Source organism: Protopterus annectens, chromosome 7.part1 (genome assembly GCF_019279795.1).
Source record: "Protopterus annectens isolate FY-2018-M chromosome 7.part1, PAN1.0, whole genome shotgun sequence".
NCBI classification, from domain to species: Eukaryota; Metazoa; Chordata; order Ceratodontiformes; family Protopteridae; genus Protopterus; species Protopterus annectens.
In genome coordinates, this window is record NC_056740.1 from 222,747,147 (window position 1) to 222,765,270 (window position 18,124).

At 42.7% G+C, this 18,124-nt stretch overlaps 1 protein-coding gene across 1 annotated transcript in view; it reads left to right on the forward strand.

Moving 5' to 3' along the window:
- The window catches only part of SPG21 (SPG21 abhydrolase domain containing, maspardin), a gene marked incomplete in the record, with an annotated part of 640,586 nt that overhangs the window by 520,960 nt on the left and 101,502 nt on the right, over nt 1–18,124 (forward strand). The window contains 1 exon segment of the mRNA XM_044078676.1: nt 7,150–7,257. Within this exon segment, the coding sequence (XP_043934611.1) occupies nt 7,150–7,257 (108 nt within the window).

Sequence of the window (18,124 nt, forward strand, 5' to 3'; positions counted from 1 at the left end):
TCAATCCTTCAGTTGCGAAGCAGATCTTCCGTGCATGGGGTTGGCCTCGCTGCGATCTTTTCGCCTCTCCATCAAACACAAAGTGCAGCGAGTACTTCACAATACTTCCCCCTCCAGGGGAGGCCCCAAGAGACGCTCTGGTACATGCTTGGCCACCCGGTCTTCTCTATGCTTAACCCCCCTCCCGCTTATGGTGAAGTTCATTCAGAAAGCACGTCGGTTGGGGAGCAGAGTGATCCTCATAGCCCCATTCTGGCCTCGTCAGATCTGGTTCCCTTTCCTACGGTCTCACAGTGTTGTTATGGATCCTGGATCCCATTCCAGATTTGATATTGCATCCTGTGGGATTCCAAACCACGAATCTGCTAAACCTCAAGCTGACCGCTTGGTTGATCCAGTTCCTCTGATGGCTAGGACTCCCGGTATCTCATCACCAGTGAAGGCCATTCTGGTGGCGGCCCATAAACCAGCCACCAGAAAAATTTACTATAATAAATGGAAACGTTTTTTCATTTGGGCCAAAAACAAAGGCATGGACCCATTTACGGTTCCTATTCCTACAATTCTGGATTTCCTGTCACTAATCTTTCAGCAGGGTGAAAGCGCTTCCACAGTTAAGGTACAGTTAGCAGCTATCTCCCACTTTCATGTGGGGGATGGACTAGGATCAATAGCATCCTCAAAGATGTGCTAAACCTTCCTCAAGGGTGTTTTTCTCCTAAAACCACTGGTCAAATCTGTAGTACCCCCATGGGACTTAACCTTGGTGTTGCAAGCCTTGACAAGTCCACCCTTCGAGCCCACCTCTTCAGTTTCTTTGAAATTCTTGTCTTGGAAAACAGCCTTTTTAGTCGCTATTACATCAGCCAGGAGGGTCTCAGAGCTCCAAGCCTTGTGCATGAAACCTCCCTACCTCTTTTTTCATAAGGATAGAGTGTCTCTCAGGGCTAACCCCTCTTTCCTACCGAAGGTGGCTTCGGAGTCAAATGTTAACCAATCAGTTAACTTACCAGTGTTTTTCCCAAATTTTCAGAACAAGGGGGAGTACACATTGCACAAATTGGACATACACAGACAATTACGTTTCTATCTGCACAGGACTAAGGATTTTCGTAGGTCTGATCAGTTGTTTCTGTCTCTCGCCAGATCAGCTAGGGGAAAGGCAGTTGCCAAAGTAACTCTGGCAAATTGGATTTCCCAGTGCATAACTCGCGCGTATACATCCTCAGGTAAACCAGTTCCTATGGGAATTCATGCTCACTCAACCCGCTCCATTGCTACATCAGCAGCCTTCTGGTCCTGGGTTCCTCTGGACGGCATATGTTCAGCAGCTACTTGGTCCACTTCTCATACGTTCATCTCCCATTATAAATTGGATATGATTTCAAGGAGTAGGGCTTCCACGGTGCTTCGGAATATTCTTCCGTAAGGCCATCCAGGGTTAATTCTGGAGGTAGCTGGGGACACTGTCCCACAGGTTGCAGAACAAATGAAGTAACTACTTCAGATAAAGAAGTTATGTACTCACCATAACGTTCCATCTGAGTAGGCACTTCATTTGTCTGCAACCAACCCCCCCCTCTATTCCCCCTAACCATATCAGGATAACTGGCAAACTGTAAAACGTCTTTTTTGTCATAGCATGAAGTAGGGCTTGATCCTCTGTCGAGGGTGTGAGGTGTTTAAGATTAAGCAAACTCGATCTGAGGTAAAACAGAAGGCAGCAGGGGATTATGGGTAGGGGGAGGAGCTAGGAGCTCGGATCCTTTAGCTTGTGAAGCTGCCGGCTCAGATCCGAAGTCAGATCCGTGACCCACAGGTTGCAGACAAATGAAGTACCTACTCAGATGGAATGTTATGGTGAGTACATAACTTCTTTTTTCCTTCTTTCATCTGTTCTTCCCCTGGCCTCCATAACAGGGAATTCGTGAGCTGTGGGGTTTATGGCATCCACCATCCCTATGCTACCACTGGCCAAACTCCACATGAGAAAGTTTCACTGGTTTCTAAAGCCAGTATGACTTCAACATGTGCATTTCCTAGAATTTGTAGATGTTCTTCGTGTTTCACTGTTGCAGTCATTACATTTGGGTTAACTTGTACTGACTTTGGTTAAGAGCAAGAAAAAGGATCCCCAACGAGGTACTTAGCTTTTTTGAAGACTTTGGTTCTGAAACTCGAAAATGAAAATTTCAGGAGTCCGCCGACCAGCACTTACGAACTGCTTCTGCTTCGGGCACCGTGCAGCAAGAAAGACTGATGTAATGGCGTCATCTGCATGTTCTATACCCCTGACGACCTGACATCATTGAAGAAGAGACAGCATTTGATGCAGGAATCAAAGACTCTGGTATTCAGGCTGGCTGAGGGCTACCTGCAATCAGATAACCCAAATGTAATGACTGCAACAGTGAATACACTCTAACACCTACATTTATGATAAATGTACACAGCTGTACTTTCCTCTTCTACCTTGTCTCAAGAAGAAATGTCATTTGTGGATCCAGCAGTTGTTTCTAAACCTATGGCTTCCCTTTCATCCCTCTCTTCCCTCTCGGGAGCTGTTTACAGATGCTTCAGACATGGGATGGGGAGCAGCTTTTGGCTCCCTAAAGGTTCAGGGGGTGTGGTCGCCTCATCAGCAGAGAGAGCACATCAGTGTCAGAGATGAGAGCTCTTCTGGCTTTCTGTCCTCTTTTCCCCTATGGACCTCTCAAGGTGTTTACAGACAGTACCACAGGGATGTGGTTTGTAAAGAGATGGGAGGGGCAAAATATTATCTTTTTTGCCAGCTGGCACTCCTAGTGTGGGATCTTGCTGTCTAGTATCAAGTGACTCTTCAGGCAGTTTATATTCCCTCTGGTCAAAACATTGTGGCAGACATACTGAGCAGGTCTTTAACTCAATCCCAAGAATGGATGATTCACATGGATGTGTTTCTAGACATGGTTTACCAACTGGTTACTCCTCAGATCTTTTTGTCTCCCATGTGAACAGACAACTTTCTCTGTTTTGTGCCAGAATCCCAGGTCCTCTGGTTTGGAAGGTGGATGCCCTATCTTTTTCTTGGAAGGGGATGTTACTTTACGCCTTCCTTCTCCTTCCCCTTATCCCAAAAGTCCTGTTTAAAATTCAACAAGATGCTCTTAAAATCTTGCTGGTGGCATTGGTTTCCTCTTCTGCATTTAGCCAAGGGCAGTCATCACAAGTTACCTCACAGGGTGGACCTACTCACATGGGACAAGGGATCTCTCATCCATCCCTATCTGTCCACTCTTCAGCTGACAGTGTGGGTGATAGGATTTTGATTCCACATAGATTTTTCTGAGGATGCGCTTAGGGTCCTGCAGGAGGCCAGGAAACCCAATACTAGGAAATCCTAATTGTCCAAATGGAAGATGTTTTCTGTTTGGTGTCTTTCTCGTAACCTGGACCCACTTTCTGTGGATGTTCCTGTAGTTCTCTCATCTGTGTGAACTGCTTAAAGCTGGTTTGGCCCATTCTTCTGTTAAAGCCCACTTATCAGCTATTTCTGCTTGTCTGCCTTTATCTCCTACTTTTGCTTCTAGATTTGAAGCTAAGCAATTCCTTAAAGGCGTCCTTCATATTGAGCCTCCCATGAAGCCTGTTCCTCCTTCCTGGGTTCTTAATTTTGTTTTGGAAAAATTAGCTTGGGCTCCTTTTGAGCCTGCAGCTTCAGCTTCCTTGCAACATTATTCTTGGAAGACTATATTTGTTAGCCCTTCTGCCAGGTGGGTGTCTGAGCTTCAAGCCTTTATTGGTGTTTCATAAGGACAGGGTGTCCTTGCATACTAATCCTCCTTTTATGCTTAAGGTGGTGAATTATTTGTCCCTTTAATCAGTCTATTCATTTGCCCACTTTCTTCCCTTCTCTGCAATCTTCCATTGAGAAGGTGCTGCACACATTGGGTGTGTATAGACAACGCTGATCTTATTTGGATAAGACTAGGATTTTTTAGGAAATCTAATCAGCTCTTTGTTTCCTTTCATCCTAGGTGCTTAGGATTAGCTATATCCAAGCAAACTATTTCTTCTTGGATTTTATTCTATTTTTTTTCCTTTCATGGTAAGAACCTTCCTTATTCTGTTAAGGCTCATTCTACTAGAGCTGTGGCTTCCGCTGGTGCTTTTCTCAAGAGTTTAGATACTAACTCTGTTCTTGAGGCAGCAACCTGGCAAGCACTAAACGTTGGAAGCAATAAGCAGAGTTAGAGCTGATGTTACTTCATGGCTTTCTCAAGGGCTCTGCTGGTCCTTCCTTCTCCCAGGTTTCTTCCTGAGCTTTGGCAACAGTGAAGATCTACCATTATAAGATTTTACACAACTGTACTTCTGCCTGCACCTAATCAGTCCATTTGTATATTGAGAATGAGAAGCTGGTATTCCTATACTTGGTGAGAGCACTACTGCCCATTCTTTCTCACTTGGGAGGCTGTTCCCCAACTGGCTTAGAGATGTGTGGTTGAGAAGGTGACAACTTGCTGGGCCTGAAGGGTGAACTACCCTTCCTTAGTGGAGTGCCCTTTCCCCTCATTCAGATTCCTGAGTCTTGCTGCATGCTGCTGTCAAGAGTGTGCCTTCAAATGTTGTATCTTCTGTCCTTGCTTCTGCACAGTGGTGGCGCATGTTTCCTAGGTTTGTGTTGCATTGGTGCAATACCTAATGCTTCCACAGCCTACCTCCCACCCCAGAATGGGTAGGATGTGGTATTAGCTGCTCACTCTCTTCCTACTGTCAGCTCCTACAGCTATCCAATCTGCTAATCTGTCTCCATTTACCTGCACCTTTGTAAGGACTTTAATAAACTATTCCATGGAGCTGACTCGGAACACCTGATTTTTATAGTTTAACATAATAGCTGAGTCAGCAAGTTTCACTTTGGCTATTGCCTGTTGGGATACTCCTTTTTGAGGGGGAAGGGAGGCTTCTTGAAAGGTTTAGCAGAAAGTGTATACTTCTAGTACCTTAGCCTTTAGAGCCAGTACTTCACTTGAACACATGACAGCATATCAAAGTACAGTTCTGTCATAGATTCAAGGTACTAAAAATAAAATGCCATATTCAAAAGTGGATTACTAGTTGCACCAGCAAACAAAAGTAGCAGAGAGTAATACTTCACTGCTTAGAAAGACAATTGCAGAGGTGATTTATTCAATGTTGATTGGAGAGGTCAGGGGACATGGCTATAAAATCTAAAATGGCAGATGTTTAGTGAAATGTAGATTTATAGTTGGCAGTGTAGATTGTATGGAAAAGGAAATATTGATTCTTGATACTTTATTGTGCCAGTCATCCACAGGTAGTACCCAGCCTTTAGCAAGCATTAGCGCACACAGTACCTGTGCAACTGCCTCGACCTAATTTACATGGTAAAGAAGGCTAAACTGCTCATCTTTCTGTAGACAAGATTCAGAAAGATAAGTGAAGATTTTATAGAACATTTTGACTTTTGGGGGGGAGGGGCTTTAGCCTCTGGGTGTGCTCAAAAGTAAACTTTTCTAATTTTAATATGTTATTTTCAGCACTTCTTAATTTACTTAACGTAATTATGATAGTTCATGCTGTTGGATCTGCATTTTCAGTTTAAGGTTACAAGTTTATAAAAGTAATTTATGTTTAAGATCTGGATGAATTCTTTGAGCTGTATTGCATTAGGGGCTTGCTATACTTTGTGTGTTATAGACTGATAACTTTTGGTAAATGATACCTGTTCTACAGGAATTTATGGTTTCTGATTTGAATCCTGTTATTTTCAGATTACTTTGAATATAAAACTTTCCCAACTCACCACTTTTAAAATGTTCTGCTTTGTTTAATCTTTAATGTTGTGTCTTTCGGCTTTTCCCGGTTAAGGGTTGCCACAGCAGAACTCCGGTCTGCTAATGATTGGCAGTAGATTTTTTACATGCAGAGTTGCCGTCCCTGGCGCACAACCTTCAATGAAGGTACGCCCATTCACGCACGTCTCCACACAGAAGACGCTCTAGCTGAGAATCGAACAGGACAACGTCTTACTGTGAGGCGACAGCGCTACCGCAGTTTTGTTTTATCTTTGTTTTATATCTCCTTTAAAATACCTAAAATAAACCTGCAAACAATTTGGGTGGCATTTTGTCTTGCTAGGTATGTATGTTGCTTTTAAGGGAGTGGGCCATGGGTTTATCATTTATTAATCTATAAGATGTAAAAGTTTCAAGTGTACGGAGGTCTCGGTTTTCCAAGCATTAATAAGCATCTCATAACTGAGTTATGCAGTCTAACATGTTAGAATTTAGTGTTCCCTTGAAGTATGCAGGGAAAGTACATTAAACGATTAATGTACATTGGTAGTTTTACATTGATTTGAGTTTGAGTGGCTTACACAATTTGCACAGGGTAGTTTGTAAACTTATGTACATCTACGTTAGTCTTTGTTGGCTGCCAAGTAGGGACTGGGATTATTATAGGATAGCGGTCTTGTATACTACTTGTCTAGCTGGTAAGATTTTTTTTTTGTTTGCTATTGGACATAATGGAGTCTAATTGTTTGTTGCAGATGTAATTACTTTATTCTTTTTGTTATGGAATAGCAACAATTTTTGAATATTGTCTAGCAGTGGTAGAAACCAGCAGGTGCAAGGCAGAGATCCAGTTCAGGACAAGATGTCAGTCTGTAGGGATGCTTATATTCCCACATTCACACCCATGGAAAGTACAGAAGGGTTGTTTTTGACCTGATGGGCATGCCTTTTGATGTGAGGGAGAACAGGATGTCTCCGCAAAAGCCCACATATGCACAGAGGGACATGCAGATACCACACAAAAGGCAGCACAGCCAGAAATCCAATTGAAGAACAATGCATTGTGCTATAGTATTGCTAACCCCTGCACTGGTGTAAATTGACTAAATAATAAGTAGCCTCTCACATTAATTCCATTGAGGCTAACCTTTTAATTTCCTTTCCTCGTAAAAGTTGTTCATAATCACTGACTTTATGGAAAATATAATCTGTTTCTTCACCAGATTTAACCAAGTTTTGTATGAACTATTTTGTGCAGTAGTGAAAACTGACAGACTGCTTAATATTGCTAGTCTTAACTCTAAAGCTGAAGGATAGATTTATGTAGGCTTTTTTCATTTCTCAATAGCTTGAAAGTCTAAACCAAAGTGAATTAGCATCTCGACTTACTATGAACTGCCAGAATTCTTATGTGGAACCACACAAAATTAAAGATGTGGCTGTGACCATCATGGATGTGAGTAAACCCCTCACCAATGTTTTATACCCTTTGCCAAAATCTGCTTTCTTTTACTGTTAAGATGAAATGTGATGTTTACTAGCTTGAGCATCTTGTTTGTTGCTGTTTCTTTGCATCTTGTATTGTCTTTCTGCATGTACAATTAGACATTTCTGTAATAATTGTAATAAATATAGATGCTCAGCAGCAACCTAGCACAGAACCAAAAGTTCAGCATATATCTATGCACTCAAGGTATAGTCTCTAACAGTGATAGTATTTGATATAAATTCCAACAGCAGGTAGATAAAATCCAGAGGCAAAGTAAAAATAATATCCTTTTATTCCAGACATGTGAAGGTAAGCGTTTTTGCCAAGAGGTTTTGTCAAACCTTGAACAGAGTGTAAAATCACCTACTACTATATATCTAACTGGTAATTATCTAATTGATACCAATCTAGTCAGCACGCCTTTTAAAGTCATAGGCTGAACACTGTCAAGTGCATTTAAAAATGTATCATAACAAATAAGCATATTAAAACATTACATCCATTGTATTTATTTTATTTATTTATTTTATTTTACATTTGTTGACCGGGAAGGTCCGACTGGATACATGTCCATTTTCAGCGGAGGCCCGGGGAGAAAAGCTCCAACATTGGCAAATAGGTATACAATATGTTGATAGAATACAGATTGCTCTCCTTAGGTAGTTTACACAAAAAAGAGGAGACATTTTAAAGTATTTCAATACATTACTCCAAGATATATAAAAAAGATAAAATACACGTAGTATAACAGACTTTTTCTCCTTTTAGATTGACCCTTAGGATAGTTATATCTGGTATTAGTATAGGAAGCAAAGACTAGAGGTTTACATGGAAGAGGAGATGAGGGAAACAGATGCGAGAGAGGTAGAGGTTACATAGGTTAGACCTGGTAAGGAAGAGGAAAATCTGGTTTAGGTGGAGTCAGTCTGGGCTTATGCATTGGCAAAGCCAGTGTGTCTGGAGGTGGTGATTTAGCCTCTTTTTGAAGAGTTTTATGGAGGAAATGATGGTGAGGCTGGGTGGAAGGGAGTTCCATATTTTTCCGATTGCATTGGCAAAGAGAGCGTCACCCCCTGAATTGTTGGATTTTACCGTTTGAGCTAGTAGCTTGTTTGAGGAGCGTAAACTATTGAGATTGTTGTAAGGTTTGATTAAGTTTTTCAGTCCAAGGGTTTTGTCAGATTGTTTAAGAATTTTAAATGCTACTATGAGTTGGCTCTGCTGGAGAAGGTTAGGGAATTCGATCCAACCCAGGTTTTGTAGGTTGCTACAATGATGGGTTCTGTAGGGCATGCCAGTTGCAAATCTGGCAATATGATTATAACAACGTGTTAGTTTGTTTACTTCAGTTATGTTAAGATTTGTAAGAATAGGGGAGGCATATAGGAGGGTAGAGAGGAGATGGGAGCGGGCAGTGGCCATTTTTGCTATTGGGGTAAGAAAGGATTTTATTCGATAGAGCGACCCGAGTTTTTTATTAACAGTTTTAATAGTCTGATTGATATGGATATCCTATCTAAGTTTATTGTCAATGTTAACTCCCAGTAGTTTAGTGTAGGAGTCTGGGGAGATGCTTGTCCCATTTTTGGGTTGAATAGAAAAGGGTGTGGGTATGACCTTATGAGTGGGGTAGAAGATTAACAGTTTGGTTTTGTTTGGATTAAGAATAAGTTGACGTCCCAGTAACCAATTCTCTACTGCCGTAAAGCAGGATTGTGTTTTTGATAATAAATTAACTGGAGATGAGTCAGAACAAACTAATGTCGAGTCATCAGCATATTGAATACAGGTGGCATCTGGGATGGCTTTGTAGAGGTCATTTATGAAGACAGAAAAGAGAAGAGGTCCCAATATGGAACCTTGAGGATCCATATGGATAAAATTCAAAGATGAATGAGTATGTAACACAGTTTCAAACCAAGCGGCAGGTGCCCGTAGAACCCTTGCACAGCAGGCACAGGTAACACAAAAGAAAACAAAAAGAGCCAGCAAGTAAGTGGTGATGCCCAAAAAAAAAAATATATTTTATTAATCAGAAAGAGAATTTCCTTTCCCTAATAATAAAAATACTACAATATACACAAGGAATTTCCATTCCAAAGGTTCGGACGTTTTCTGCTCACTGAGCCTTCTTCTTCTTGAAATACAAAATGGAAAAACAAGATATCACAGTACACACATATATATATATATATGGATAGGTCCATAATCAAATCCACACCAAGCATTTAATTGTGGTCATTAAGACCAGGTACAAACAGACCCCCCTTAATTAATAATCCATTTTCTGACCTTGGAGCTGAGTAATTCCTGCACTGACTACTGTCCTGCCATACAATTCTAATACAATCAATGACCACAAATTTGATGTTGCAAGAATGTTAGTGCAAAAGTATTGTGTATAGCTTTTTTTAATGTCTTTCTTGCTTTGCTGTCACTCAAATGCTCCACAAATTCTGGTTCCAACAAAAGAGAAAAGTCTTTCACATAAAAAAGCAGAGCAAGTGCCAGACACCAATAGCCAAAACTTTATACATTACAATTAGCCCAAAACTACTATATATCAAACTAGTGAAGTGATTTCACTAGTGAATTCATGAGCAAAATAACACGGTCAACAAATGAACATAGTGGAACAATGAATGGATCATTGATGGATTTTCCTGAGTTGGATCATTGTTGGTTCAAGAACCATCACTAATAATTCACACTATCTCTTATCAATTTTGAACAAAATTTTAAAACCCCAATGGTGTCCCCTTTTGGTCTGGTAAAGAACATTTGGAACAAAAGCTTTAAATGTATTTTTATCAACTGCCTTTATGTTGTATGTGTCTACAATTTGTTTTGTTAGTGGTGTACGAAGATCATGTAAAGCTGGGCTTACTTAATGGGGTTGCTTGTTTAGCTGGAATTATTTTGTCTAATTTGCATCAACCTGGACACCAATCTAGGCTGGGATACAAATCTCAAACCAACTTTGGGCAACCTGGACGATAACTCTTAATAACAAATTCTTAGAAATCCTTCATCTTGGGCCTCCATGAAGGATTCGTATTGTGAACAGATTTGAAGCTTGTGGCATGTAGCTGGATTTACTGTATTGTGGGATCCTCGTGGTGGAAGCTGGTGGCTAGAAGAATTTGTATTGATTTGATTTCAGTCTAAACATCATCTAGGAATATGTATGATGAGTTAGATCTTAGTGATTTCTAAGCATCTAGATATCTTCATATTTTTTACATGATAAAGTCAGTTTGAATATTCCTCCCCATATAACCATATTAGTCATAAATATATTGTTCCAAGATATATCATCTCACAGCTTTCAACACCAACCCAAAGTCATACAAATACCGACGCAACATCTCCCATATATACATTATTATATATATGTCACAACAAAAATTATTCTTCAATCAATAAGCCATGCCACAAACAGAGATATAGCAAATTTTAAAAAGACGTTAATTCAGATGGATATTACCCTGTTTCTAAAAATTACAAAAATATAAAAAAGAATTGGACAACACATATTCTGTAATAATCCAAAAGGGAAGTAAATCCCAAAGATGGAAATGATATGAACCTCGGATCTATCAGGGATGGTCAATAACCAATGGATGGGGGAGTTGGTGGTGAGAGAGTGATACATAGAATAATAATGGTTACACAGTTACCATGATTAAAAATGTATACATATTCACATGTAAAATATATATCACAGAACATAATTTTAAACACTGGTATACTAACCCCATGATTTACCTAACTACCAACTTCCTATTTTTCAAGACAGGTTTCAGGGGAATTTTATCATTTAACCCTGGACTGGCATGTGCTTTAAACTGTATTATCCATTTAACTTCCATTCTTTCAGTGTGATTCTTGCCATCTCCACCCCTGATACTAGAATGATTCATTTGAATTACCAAGAAACAAAATGTATGTTCTGTCCCTACTTCAAGAATATGTTTGGATAGGGCATTTGTATTGGAACGTATCTGGTATAGATGTTCTCTGATACGATCTTTAAGCCTCCTATCAGTTTTGCCTACATAAAACGCAGGGCAATGTGTGCATATTGCTAAATAAACTATGGGCCGGATTCACGATGGCTTGAATGGAGTCTACGAATAGAGTAAGACTCCATGCAGCCGTCATGTCCGACAAGCGCTCCACGAACAGCCTGTAGGGCATGTAAGAGAACTCCTAACACGTATCCTACACGGGGAGGGCTGTGATATGCAAATTACCTCACTTGCAGCCGAAAGGCATGTAAATGAGGTACATTTGCGATCCAGGAAGCAGAAACCTGTCCGAGTAGGAGACGTGTTAGCTGCAGAAATGTACTCTGTTGACAACTGAGTACTGTTCTGCAAATAGCACAATGGAGCCTTGTCAGCTCCAAATAAAGGTTGCATATGGTTGAGGAAGCATGCCAATGGCCAAATATGCTGCCATTGGAAAGTTTCCCTGATGCAAAATTAAAATAAAAATAAATTTTTTTCCCGCCGATTTCCGATGTTTAAGCGTAGCGCAGCGCCGTGCAGACGGGGTGCACTATAAAAATCATACAATAAGGCAATAAAAGCCACAAACATGGAATTTATGGAAATTGTCAAATTTCAATGCAAGGGAATAGCAGGCTGAAGACAACATGGCCACCGGGTAGGGGTTGCTAAGGGGAGAAGCCCAGTCTAAGACATGTAACCAAGCATTTGTAGGCAATCCTATGTAAATGAGTGTTAGGATAGTGAATCACACTTTTACATAGCAAATGAGCACAGTCACTGGAGTGTAGGAGTAGGATATGGAATGAGCACAGTCACTGGAGTGTAGGAGTAGGATATGGGGAGGAACAGAGTAGGAGATAGGTGACATCACAATGGGGGTATTTATGAAAGTAGTGCAGCTCATTGGAGGACAGTGGCATCTGTTGTGTCAGACATCATGGAAAGAGGTGTGTCAACAGGTAGGCCAAGAAATGGAAGGTGTATACTGTGAATAACACCAATGTTTCTTGCTGAGCGGGTATGCGTGCCTGTAAACTTGAGTAAGACAGAGTGTGTACGTGGAAGCGTGAGTGCGCGCGTTTAAGCCGGAGTAAGCATGTATAAGGCTGTTTGAAGACCTGTAAACTTGTTTGCGCTGGTGTGCGCGCGTTTTAGCCCGAATAAGCAAGTTTTAGTCCGTCTAAGCATGTATGCACTTGTGTGAGCTGCTGTGAGCGTGTTTGCGCTTGTATGCGCGTCGCTCCCCTGAGGAAACAGAAAGGAAATAGGAAGCACAACAAATACCAGGAAGCTACCAGGTGATACTAGTAGAGCTAGCAGGTAAAAACAATCCGAATCGGGCAATAACACAGGCAGAGCACTAGCCTAGCCCAGCCCAGCACTTAAAACTCTGCAAACAACAGTGCAGTTTGTTTCTCACAAGAGACGCTGAAACGCTGAGTATGCTACTAGAAGTGAAAACTGAAAAAGCTTCACTCAGACAAAAAATGCTAGGGGCTGCCATTGCTGTTATAAGACGACATATGCAACATGCTGAGGGTGGTGACAATGCAAATGCGGCCGGGGAACCCACAGTGAGGAGATGGAGGTGTGTACAGGCCCAGGGTCACCTACCAGGGGTTACATGAGCTGGAGATAGTGGAGCGCTATAGAGTGGACAGAGACCTCCTGCAGCAAATTGTGGAGCTGTGCTGGCCACGCCTCACACACAGAACCAACAGAGGGGAACCCATCCCAGTGGAAACCAAGGTATGTGTTGGCCTAAGAATACTAGCAACAGGTACCTTTCAGAGACCAACTGGTGATATGATGGGGATATCACAGGCATCAGCATCCCAGGGTACTGCACCAGTTCCTGGATGCCATGTCAGCACATGTCGGTGATCATGTATATTTGCCCAATTCCCATGAGGTATTGGCCAGCAATATGCGTCTCTTCCAGCAAATAGCAGAATACCCTGAGGTAGTGGGTGCAATAGACTGCACGCATATATGCATCAAAGCACCAGCCGGTGAGCGGGGTAGGGCCTACATTAACCGCAAGGGCTTCCCCTCCATCAGCTGCCAGGTCGTGTGTGATGCCCAGGGCATAATAATGAATGTGTGTGCTGGCTGCCCTGGAAGCTACCATGATTCCCATATCTGGCATCTGACGCAGCTGTACCAGACATTTGCCAGTGGGGACATCCCACATGGTCACTTAGTGGGGGATGCTGGCTATGCACTGGAGCCGTGGCTGATGACACCCATCAGAAACGCACACACACCTGAACAAGAATGCCATAATGAGGCACACGCACAAAATTGAAATGTAATCGAGCGTGTGTTTGGGTTGCTCAAGTCACGGTACCGGTACCTGGACACATCTGGTGGAGCCTTGCAATACTCGCCAACTACATGTACCCAAATTGTCATGGTATGTGCTATGCTGCATAATATGATCCTGCAAAAACAGCTGCAACAGGATCAGCATAGGCCTGGGCCAAACAGCCCCCTGCCAGTGCCAAGGCCATCACAGGCAGAGCGTGACTCGGAGGAGGAACAACCTGAGCCTGCCCCAGTAGGCAGACTGAGGCGTGTCCAGTATGCCTTGGCCTTGGCAAAGAGGCAACGCATAACATACACTGGCTCAGTAGGAACCCTGGAAATGATACCTCTCTCTGACTCGCACATATAGTAAAAGGGATGCCTAACTTGACACTATCTCTTTCCAAACATGTTTAGGGAGTGCAGTATGCGCATTCGACATAGGCAGCCCTGCAGCACCACCTGAGGCATGATTGCCATGTGTTAAGCAATGTGAGGTAGTGCTAAACAGCATTTACCACCATGTTGTATATGCAAACTTGATGACCTTCAGTAGCATCCTACCCTCACCAAACATGAGGCCACAATATGAAGACAAGATGATCAATTACAACAATTGGCTTAAGTATTGGTGTCAGTGAAAGGGGATTCAATGCCTGTCAGCCTGGGATGAGATGCTCAACAAGACATGATGCTTTGCTAGGGATGGATTTCACCTATCACCTGTGGCCTATTGGATATTGCCAAAGGCTCTTGTCACCCCCATAGTGCCTTTTCTAGGTAAGGCTCAAAAGGCAAACCCACCTCCATAGGTATCACAAGGGATAAGAAAGTATAAGTAATGCTACTCAATGCCAGCAGTCTTAAACTGCAAGATTCATGCACTCAAAACACTCCTCAGCATGGAGAATGTTGATATCTGTGCAGTAACAGAAACCTGGTTCAAGGCTCCCAAGAGCACCCTAGCATTCACAGGTACACCTCATACCATGCTTTACAGCTGCAAAACATGGAACAAACTACAAAAGGAGGGCGAGTATCAATATTTGTCAAAGATACCCACACCCCCAGGTTGGTGGAACAGCATGAAGCATCAGAGGACTACCCATGTGTAACCAACAGTGGGTAAAACCGCCTTCCAGTTCATAGCCTGCTACAGACCACCCTCCTAAACCCAGGAACCACACTTGGCCGACTGGAGAAAATATGAAGATCTCCCCAAACACCATTACATTGGGCGGCTTCAACTACCCAAACATACACTGGGAGCATTACCCTAGCTCCAACACCCTAGGCCAAAGGTTCCCAGAATTTATAAACCAAAATGCTATGGAACAACTTGCTACCACTCCCACAAGAGGGGAAAACATACTGGACCTGATCATCACCAACATGGGGACTCTATGCCCAAGACCAGAAGTGTGTCCCTCACTGGTACGATCACACCAGATAGTAATCTTACTGGATATTCACATCCCCACCCCAGCCCATGGCCAGAAAACCACAGTGAAAAATGTTCACTAAAGCATATGTCACACACCTCAAAACTGAGGTGGAACCCTTCACAGCCCCTGTGTCTGTGGGAAAATACGGGCCTGACCTCATAACCCTTTATAAACGCATTCTATGAACACCGTCAGGAATGCATGGATCATGCAATCCCAAATAAAACCAAGACCCAATTCTCCAAAGGCAGGCATCCTGTTTGGTGGACCCCAGCCATAAATAAACCATACAATACAATGAGGAAGCTACTATATGATAGCTTCCCTTTTTGTGATTTAGATCTATCTCTGACCAGTATTATTGAAAAACAATGTCCACACATAAAATTGTCTAAGGCCATCTGTGAGATGATAATCATACAGGACACCAAGGATAATCACAAGGCATTCTTTACTTATTGTAGGAACCTGTGTGGGAATCCCCAGATATATTCAGAATTAGTCCAAAATGACAAACAATACAACAAACCCACAGACATTGCCAACATCCAAGCTGACAGGTTCAGTGCAAACTTCTCCCCCCTCCCCACCAAAAGGGCAAATATCTATCCCAGCAGAGTGCTGACCCCCTGACATCGCAGATGCTCAGGTAACAGCCAGCCTCTCCAAAGCAAAACACACAGCATCAATGGGACCAGACGGTGTCCTGGGCTGTGTCCAACATGAACCCCAAGAAGAATTGAACACACACACATAAAACCACTGTTCAATGTCAGCTTTAACGCACGATATGTACCCAAAGACCAGTGTACAGCAACAGTGGACTCTCTCCACAAAGGTGGTGCCTCAACGGATACTGCAAGGACTAGGTTGGTCTGCAAAGCTATAGAAAGGATCATCATGGACCTCAGAAATAAACATATTGGGGACACACAGACACTGGAATCCTACCCATTTTGGCTTTGTTAAGGGCAGATCCTGCCTCTTAAACCTGGTTGAGTCATTTGAAACAGTCACCAAGGCCATTGACGAGGAGATGGTGGTCCACACAGCCTACCTGGACCTTGCAAAAGCCTTCCATACAGTACCCCACTTGGTCATCATAGATAAGATCACCAGCTTCAATAGAAACCCATATGTCACTAGATGGGTTGCAAACTGGCTCAAGGACAGAACCCACATGGTCTGAAATGCTGGAGCCATGTCAGACCACAAACCAGCTACAAGTGGCTTCCCACAAGGCTCCGTCCTGGGACCTCCCTTGTTTGGTATATACAGGCCAACACAGAAAGACTGTTGAACAAGTGTGTAGATGACTGCAAACTGGGCGCTATAATCTACCCTCCAGCTGACAAGCATCCTACAAAAGGGCCTCATAGAAGCAAACTGGTGCCAGAGCCATGTCCTCAAGCTAAACACAAAACAGTGCATAGTCCTCCCCTTTGTCAAAAACTAGGTGCCCACAAATTACTACATATGTGGTAACCCATTAAGTATGGAAGAAGTGATAAGGGACCTTGGGACCCAAGTCGATGGCAATCTCACATTTGACAACCATGTGGCCAAATATTTCAGAGAAACATTTCATATAGCCCACCTAATCATGAAGGTAATCACATCTACATCAGTGGAGGTCATTGTTCCTCTTAACTCATCCCTCATCAGGCCCATAATTGAGTACAATGCCCCTTGTGGGATGTACCTTTTCAGACACCTGCAGCAGCTGGAAAGACCACAAAAGTACCTCACCAGGAGGATCATAGGGCTCAAACATGCCAGTCACTGCCCAGTTAAAGAAACTGCAGCTCCACTCAGTGGCTTACTGCCTGCCAAGAGGCGATCTGTGTCAGATGTATAAAGCCATGTCCAACCTGGAATCAGTGGACAATGCCGCACCTTGGAAAATCAGAATCCCATCAAGCTATGCGCTTAAGAGACCTGAACCTCAGGACTGAAATAAATAGGACATGCTGGAGTGACAGATCCATAACCCAGGGGCTCCCCCCACTCTTGAGTAAACTCCCACTCCAGGTTAGCCAGAGTCCCTCACTGACTCTCTTCAAGAGGAATCCTGATGAGTGGATGGGAGATTGTAGGTTTACCTTGGGTATCACTTCTGTCACTGTTAGCCAGATGCACAGTATACTAACCATGAAAAATGTAATGGCAAACTCCACTTACAATGTGTGTTGAAAGCCAAACACACACTGGCTAGGATTATAAATGCCCTAGGGCAGATAGCCTAGTATGAACCTATGAACAGAATCCCACACACCAAGTAGTACAACTGTGGTCACTGTGGAATAATGTTTGCCAGTGTCCACCCAAGTTGGTGAATACACAGCAATGTCGGCCAAGCCTGGTTTAAGTAGGCCATAACTGAACAAAATGCAACATGCTCATAGTTGCCCAACTGGCCCTAAACTAGTCTGGTCTGCTCAGTATGAGCATTTAAAGCAGTGATGGGACTCAAACCCATGATACTGTGCACCATAGTGAAAGTACTAAACCACTACACCATGACAGTATTAAGCCAATATGAGAGAATGTTGCCAAGTCTTTGCAAACTATCCCATGGAAACCCTGCAAGCACAGCATAATCCCTGTTGAGTTATGACACAAAGGAGTCTGGCAGTAAGAACACAACATGACTTCCAACACGCACAGTATTAATGTCAATATTGGTCATGTTCACACACAACCACAAATGTAGTGGACTTCAGATCACAACATATGGAAAGGTCACACTGAGCATGCTCACACACTTGGATAAATGACACATGTCAAGCAACAAACCATGGAAAGCCTGAACTGGGCATGCGCACACACTTGGGCCATGTCTGAGTATAGCAGTCAGTCAGTCACACATATCTGGCAGTTGTATGTGTTAAGCCAGGAACTTCCCACGATCCAGCAATCCACCCTGTGCACACAGTTAAATGACAACAGACACACATATTAATATACTGGAACCCTGTCATGATCAAACATGTTACGCAGATACACACGTTGTTCACAGAAACTGTGAAAGCTACAGCAATAAAGACCTGCAAACAGTAGCAGCAA